Here is a 7,598-nt window from a genome sequence, read left to right as displayed (position 1 = left end):
ATACAAGAAACAATATTGCGGTGTAAGTGACGTTGAAATTAAATTGAATGTGTAATTAGAGTGATAAAGCAAGAGTCAGTAGCATAATATAAATTATATTAACCTGTGACCAGTGTTGCCAAGTCCGCTTATTCTAAGCAACTTTGGGCTTGTTTTGTTGTAAAGTCGCTTACAAATATTGGTTTTCGCGGGTTGCGTTTTTTTTGGGCTTGTCACTAAAGTGTAGTTGCTTATTTGGGCTGTACACAGCTTGTCCTGCCGGCTCGCTCGATCCTGCCCCTTTCCCCATAAACACTATAGACAGCAGCGTTATTTCCCACCCACTTCCTGCTTCTAATTGGCTCTGACCCAGATGAAACGAGTACCAACCATCGAGGCAGAGCGGCAGTCTGTTGTTTTCTGGTTAGGAAAATGCGCGAGTACGCCTAATGGTGAGTGTACTGTAGGAGAGTTTTTGGAGGAATAAATGCCCGGGATAAAGTGGGAGAAATACGGGAAGAAATATACAAAGACTGGAGAAAGAGAAAGGAGGAAAAGAATGGATTCAACCCGTCGTGGGGAACAACTCAAAATCACTGTGAAAAAAAGGGATTTCAAATCCCATCAGTTTTCTAATGTTAACTATGTTAAAGGTGTTTAACTTACTCTGTGGTCATTGTCCTGAACTCAGGGGAGAAAATAAATAAACTCTAGCCTACCGTGTGTACAGTTTACCAATCTGTCTACATGCATTGTAATACAGTTTTATTTATTTTTCTCTTCCAGGATCTTAGGGGGGCTACGTAGAAAAAGTCACTTATTTTGGGCTTGTTTTCACAGGCCTGGTTGCGTATTTGTCTTGCGAGATCTGGCAACACTGCCTGTGACCAGAAATATTAAAATGTAGGTACTTGTAATAACATAATATAAATACCGATAAGATAAACAAAGTGTGTGGTGTAGACGGGAGAAAAAAGGAACTACTGTCAGCATGGCAAAACACTAGAGAAATTATATTATTTCAAAATATGTTATTACTATGTTCACAATGTAGTCACACAATCAGATCAGTAATTTATTCATACCCATAGAGGTCAAGGTAATAATTTGTCTGGTCACTCACCTTGCTGCTCCTCAAAGGCAGCCCACAGCAGGTGGATGGCTGGTTTCTTGGGCAAATGGATGGTACACGCCTTCTTGTAGACATGTCTCACGCCGTCAGTGCTGTAGCCCTCTAGATATTTTGCATACTTCAGAGTGAAAAAGAGAGGAGCAAGTTGGAAGAAGTGCAGGGAAGGAAAGAGAAAAAGAACAGAGGAGAGAGGCAAAAGAGACAACACATTTTAAACCTACATTTTCAGTTGTCAGAGACAGTGAATTTCTTCATTGACAAGATCGTTTTTAGAAATTTTCTGTGTAAACCCATCAGCACCTTCATGGAACCAATTAGATAAGTTTCTGTAAGGTAGTGGGAGACGAAGAAGATGCAACGTAGTAGTTGGCAAATGCTGCAGTCAAATCTTGTGTGGCAAGCTGGCCATCCCCTAATACAACAGATACAGTCACATATCAACGTTACACGCAAAGAGAGTGAAGGACGATTTACTGTATCGATGTGCTATCATCGTTGGTGGGGAAGTGCGGGGAGGTAGCGGGAGTGAGAGAGAGGTTAAAGGTCACATTACCTTGGTCCAGAACTCTTCATAGAGCGCACACGCGATGAGGCACCGTTCAAAAAGAACAACCACGCGCTCTGGAGTCCCATTTTCGATTTCAAAGTCCAGGTACTCCTTCCAGTTGTTCAGCTGGGTCTTCTCCAAGGCTTTGACATGGAAGTATGGCCTCTTGATCTAAAAATTAAATAAAGAAATAAGACAGATATGAATAAATGTTTTTTTACAGTGTCATATAATAAGAAACAATTACCATTGTTGTGGAGAAACAAGACACATACCCCTTCCTCAAAGGTCCAGCGCTTGCTGACTTCATGTTCATTGTGGTTGAACACTTCCTGCCGAATCTCGATCACCTTGTGGCGCATGTTCTCGATCTCGGTCACTCTCTACATAAAGACACACAAAAACCCATGGTCAGCGCCGTCATGTAATCTTCACCGTATCACATTCTCCACTTGATGTAAAAACTGCTAGTCCTGCAGCCAAGGATTTACATCACCATGAGCTTGCCAGAGCCAAGAAGCCTGTGGAGGGGGGAGGTATGTATGCACCATGCATATCAGCCTCTGGGTGCAGGTTCTGGGCCTCAGTTGATCCTTTTAGTTTTAGGGCGAGTCCCTGACTGGATGCCAACTTGAATCCCCCCTGGCATTCATTGTCTTGGCTGCTGACATAAAGACACCTCTTCAAACCTAAACAAAGCTTTCCATCTAATAATGGAGAAAAGCCAAGCACCTGCAAACCCCTGCAACAAGTGCTTTTGTAAATGTGTCTCCCCTGCAGGAGGCAACCGGATTTTTACCTTGGCAGGGTCTGTAAGGTCTTCTGTACCAGGTGGCAGCTCCTCCTGATCAACAGTTGTCCCTTCTTCCTCGCTGATCATCGCCAGAAGGCTGGCTTTTGAGAGCTCGAGCCTCAGCTGAACAAACTCCTCTTCTGACAAGAAGTGTTTGGGGTTGTTGTTCTGCACATGCTCTTTGAACCTGCAAAAGATTAAAAATGGGTAAATCAGATCCAACTCAAAGAAAGGTTCTAAAAACAGTGTTACATGTAGGTATTATTTTAGTCATAGTGGCCTGAAAGAAAGAAAAAAAACAGCATATTTTAAGTCTTTCTTCAACTACAGAGAACCTGTGTCTCTGGAGTATCGAGCTAGTAATGAGCTGAAAGAAAGATGTAACATGACCGTAACCAAAGTTGTTTTCGGTTTTCCTCCTACCTCTGAAAGTGCTGGGAATAAAGCTGTGTTGGGATGCCCAAGATCCGGTCATAGACGGCGGTAACGTTAGCCAGTTTCCCTTGCTCTGTCTCCCAGTTGATGAAGGACTCCCACAGACGGTCTGAGCGAAAGTCCGTGCCTGCTGCAAGAACTGCATGTTCATAGGCACTGGTAGGAAAAAAAATTGGGAAAGGTTATGAAACTATTTGTTGTCTTATGAAATATTTGGTTAAATTCAACCACTTATACAAACAATAAGGACGGTGAGATTTCACAGAGAGTTTCTGCTGTCAAATAAATACGAGTCACATAACAAGTCTTTTACTTACGCTCGAATGCGTCCCTCAGTCTCTGGGTCACTCAGGTCAGAGTTCTCTTTGATAAAGGTCAGGTAGTGCAGCCACAAATCCACACTGAGAGGGATGGCCTGCAGACCTCTTCTGTATACCTTGGGAGAGACAAAACACAAACACGCCTGTCAATGGCTGGAATAATTTCACTTCAGTCATCGAGAAGTGTCTCTCTGTGCCCCTCTGGTTTAACAGTTGCCCTTTGCCGTCTCTAAAAGGACCAAGACTTAGTCACAATTAAATGGTCTTTAGTCAGTGTACTAATATAACAACGGGATATATATACACTAGAGGCAATGCCAGACCAATCCAGCTGGTGACCAGCCAAATATTTGACTAGACAGAACAGCACATACAGTAATACCTAGAAAACGTAAAACAAGAAAGCAACATATGTTTCCAATACATGTTTATAGTTACCTCTTCTGCAACCTGTATGTTCTCATGCTTTTTCTCAATATCAGCATACTTCTTCCAGTAGCCATAGCAGTAGGGATAACGTAAGAAGAATGTATCAAATGACTTTCTCACAGCTGGAAGGGCATTCTGCAAAGGAGAGGTAACAGCAGAAAGATTGATTATGTTAACATTTCCTGTTCAGTATAATATATATTTTAGTAATATACTAATTGACCGTGTCGGCACATATTTGAATAATCTGCATGTTTTTTTTTTTACCTCTTGCTCCACATACTGCAGCAAGTACACCCAGCCATTGAAGTCTTCCGGGTTCTCCTCGCATCCTTTGAATAGTTTTTCAAACTCACTGGGCAGCTCGGGCTCGGGCTCAGTAGGAACAATCAACTCTTCTGATGTCTCTCTGGGTGGTTCTTCCAGCTCCATGCTATCCTCTGTCATCTGTGGGGCCTCAGTCCCATCTGGAGAAGTTAACAAAAATCTAAATGTCACCGTATAATGTTTCAATGTGCACTGGATAAAGTGAATTTGACTGGCTAAACAGTAAAAGGCATTACATTAGACAATAAGTCACAATTTTTATAAAGTAAAAAGTTTTGGATCAGTTTTCACTTCTTCCAACAATATTAGGAGTCATTGTAGATTACAAATTGCAATAATATCAAAATCTTACAGTGAGTCATTATGGAAACAAAACTTTATAGATATTGTGTTAGTTTTGGCGAGGTCATCATCAAAAAAGCAAACAAGTACATTAATGAATTTTGTCAATGTTGAGATTAGTTGCATCAAGTATATTTATTGAAAACTTTGCATTTCTTAGCTTTTCATGTAGACGTCTAAAGTCTGGGACAAGGACATGTGTTGAAATAACTGGCATGCTGTCTTCCAATCAGACAGCTTTTTCTAAGCTAGTTTGGTCTTCAGATAACTTTTTACACAGTGGCCGGACCATCGTATACAACTAATCGAGTTCCGCTATGAGCGTGCACACACTAATTGTTTTTATCACAAACACGGTCGGTCAGTCAGTGAAGGCGAAGTCGCAGCAGTAGCTGTCACTGCTGCTAACGTACTTGTATATCAGAGTGCACGTTTCTCCCCACCCACCCTCACCTAACGGTCCTGACAAATATTAAAAGCGGAAAAGCTCAAGAAAATAATCTTTAAAAAAACTTTATGAATCAAGCAGCACAATTTAATTTTGTTATACTACTGCACATATGAACCAATGATGGGATACAGGTCGCTGTTTTTACCCAATTCAGTTGAATTAACTGTTGTAAAAAGTTTTACTTTTTTGTAATAAACTTATCCTAAATCTTCGAATTTCCCACTTAAGTCGAAAATGTATTGTTACTATGTAAGAATACCAATTTATTAGAAAAAAAAAAAAAAAATTGAGATATATACTATTTAGCTTACCTTGACTGCCATCCTGCACAGCAGCTTCTGGCTCTAACCTCATCTGCTGGTTGTCTTGCTCAGACTCTCCGGACTCAGATTTGTGTTCTGGTGGCTGCTCTGCCTCGTCTGTAGGCTGTGGTGGTGGTGGCGGCGGGGGTGGTGGCTGCTCTTGGAAGAGTTGAGCATTGACAATCTGAAAATGCTCCACAGCCTTCTCCACAGATCCCAACTCTGTGGAATCCATCTGCTCGTTTGGTGACTGCTGTTCCCCCGGAGCATCCTGGGACGCATCGGAGTCGTCAGGTAAGATATTGGCGAGTGGTTCTGGAGTAACCTGGTCCGGGGACCAGTCAGCAGTTTGGCCTAGAACAGGAAGGTCAGAAAGAAAGGCATCCCCATTTGTCTCCATGGCAGGGGACTCAGTGTCCAGCATTCCAGAAATGATGTCGTCTGAGAGTTGCAGGCCTGTTGAAAAGCAGGTTGAATTATTAATATATTTTTTTATTCTGAAAAAAAAAAATTTCAGATTTTTAACAACCAACATGGCTAATTTAAAAATGTGGTTTCAAAACAAAACTCCTGAGCTTTCATCATGATTTTGGCATCAGATGATTTAAACTTCATAATGAGTTGGGCTGGGTGAAATTAGTCGTTTCTCCATTTAAATTAGATTTTTGTTGTAGAGAAGACACATTTTATGATTAATCTAAAATAAGTCTTTTAAAGAGAAATGTGTAGCTTTGTGCAGTACAGCTTATCTTTTTGGTCAACAACAAAACAATTATCAGCAACTATTTTGATAATCAGTTACTTGTTTCAGTCATTTTTAAACAAAAAAGTTACAGCTTCCCACGTAAAGAGTTTCATATTTTCTTTGCCCACGAGTAACCTAGCTAACCTTCTTTATGTTTTGGAATCTTGATCAAAGAGAACAAGCACACTTAAGACATCACAGTGAGCTTGAAAGAATAAACGGCAGATTTAAGTAATAACTAAGTTAGGTAAAGTTATACCCAACAAAAAAAAATCACCCTGCTTTAGAAGCCTGGGCTGTTGCTATAGGACACTTCCTTGTTATGACTTTAAAAGAGACGACAGCTTTGGCTTAGCCGAACGTTAGCTAGCTACTAAAAATAATGCACCCACGTGATTGGCTTAGTTAAATAATACTACGCAAGCCCATTAAATACATGATAAACGTTAACTAATGTACGTGTTCCGTCGAAGTGGATTGACGTTAGCTTTAGCTTTGTTTGCTGTTTGAGGCCATGTTGCAACCGGGGAGCTCAAAGTTCAATCAGAAGTTGGGCCTAGTGTCTTAGCTAGCTACCTATTTCTTGAATATCACAGCACTCAGGTTGACGTTAGCCTCACGTTGGCACTCGTTTATTAACGCAATTTTAAACATTTAGTAAGCTTACCAGGGCCATATTAAGAAATTCTATGCAACAATTATTGATTACCTTACAATTCCGTTCTCCGTGAGTTTAGCTAGCCAACTACTAGAACCACAACGTGTGACGCATATGCCTCTATCTCCAGGTATTAGTCGGTTCCAGCGGAGCAGCTTCTCCACGTTAGCTAACGTTAGCCGGCTAACGTTGGCAATTTCCCTAGCTAACGTTACCACTAGTAGCTAGCTTAAGCTGGCTGCTGTGTTGTCACAATTCTAGTCACATTACTCCAACTGTACAAATTAACGTAAGTTTTAGCACCTTACCAGTATCTTCCATGAAATTTTGTCACCCTTCTGAACTTGTGTGCGTGGCTTTCGAAGTCACTTTATCTAAGCTACAAGGACCAGGCGCGCTTTGCCCACCATACTTAACTTGGAAGAAGAACCTAGAAGGAAGTGTGCGCATGCTCAGTTTACCGCCCGCCCTAATGTGTGGCGAAAACACTGCCTGTTAATATTAAGTAATTATTAATTTAGTCTATGGGTGAAACACCTTTCTTTTCTTTTTTACAGTGTCTGCAACCTTTTTTAAGTTTAGAGAACGTGCGAGGTAATTACATTGACAGAGAAATATTAAACAAAGGGACATACACTTGGTTAACTAAAGAATACATGTATTTAACATAGGCCTATACTAGCAGTTAAATGTTGATACAGTTGTAAGGGATTTGTAGACTTAGGTAGCTCATAAGCACAACATAAGCTTGCACTGCATATTTTGTAGTGATTTAATATCATCCACATGGAAGTTACACACACATAACATAATTTGCCTGTAGCTTCAAATGTGTTTATATTACAGCAACATATCAATAAATCAGCTGGTATATTGCCCCATATAACTTTATTGTGGATATGATACATAACAAGAGTTGCCATTCCGTAGTATGTCTGCCAGAGATTAGTCTGTTTATCATTATTCATCATCTTAATGAAATCACTTTTTAACAGTTTTAGTAATTGCTCTCATTGTATGCAACCCCTGCAACCAACCCCTGAATTGTGTTTCAAGTTTTAAGTTTTAATAAGCAGGTCTTAAGTAGGCTAATAGGCTGCTTGCTTTCGACAGCACTAGTAGTACCCCCCCCCCCCCC

The 7,598-nt window shown here is 40.7% G+C and overlaps 1 protein-coding gene and 1 long non-coding RNA gene across 3 annotated transcripts in view; one reads left to right on the top strand and one right to left on the bottom strand.

The window, feature by feature from the left end:
• LOC116705813 (uncharacterized) overlaps positions 1–7,598 on the top strand; it is a 17,218-nt gene that overhangs the window by 1,173 nt on the left and 8,447 nt on the right. Inside the window, exon 2 of the long non-coding RNA XR_004336051.1 lies at positions 4,272–4,279. This is a non-coding gene — a long non-coding RNA (uncharacterized LOC116705813). The remainder of the gene's footprint in view (positions 1–4,271; positions 4,280–7,598) is intronic.
• prpf39 (PRP39 pre-mRNA processing factor 39 homolog (yeast)) overlaps positions 1–7,598 on the bottom strand; it is a gene marked incomplete at its 5' end in the record, with an annotated part of 10,676 nt that extends 3,078 nt beyond the window's left edge. For both annotated transcript variants that reach the window (XM_032542221.1, XM_032542222.1), the window contains 10 exon segments: positions 1,103–1,229; positions 1,665–1,829; positions 1,934–2,041; positions 2,458–2,638; positions 2,875–3,042; positions 3,204–3,322; positions 3,645–3,770; positions 3,903–4,102; positions 5,067–5,513; positions 6,769–7,598. In XM_032542221.1, coding sequence (XP_032398112.1) covers positions 1,103–1,229; positions 1,665–1,829; positions 1,934–2,041; positions 2,458–2,638; positions 2,875–3,042; positions 3,204–3,322; positions 3,645–3,770; positions 3,903–4,102; positions 5,067–5,513; positions 6,769–6,781 — 1,654 coding nt within the window.

This window comes from Etheostoma spectabile, chromosome 18, assembly GCF_008692095.1.
Source record: "Etheostoma spectabile isolate EspeVRDwgs_2016 chromosome 18, UIUC_Espe_1.0, whole genome shotgun sequence".
Lineage (NCBI taxonomy): Eukaryota > Metazoa > Chordata > Actinopteri > Perciformes > Percidae > Etheostoma > Etheostoma spectabile.
Note: the sequence above shows the minus strand (reverse complement) of the source record. Positions and strands in the feature narration are given on the sequence as shown.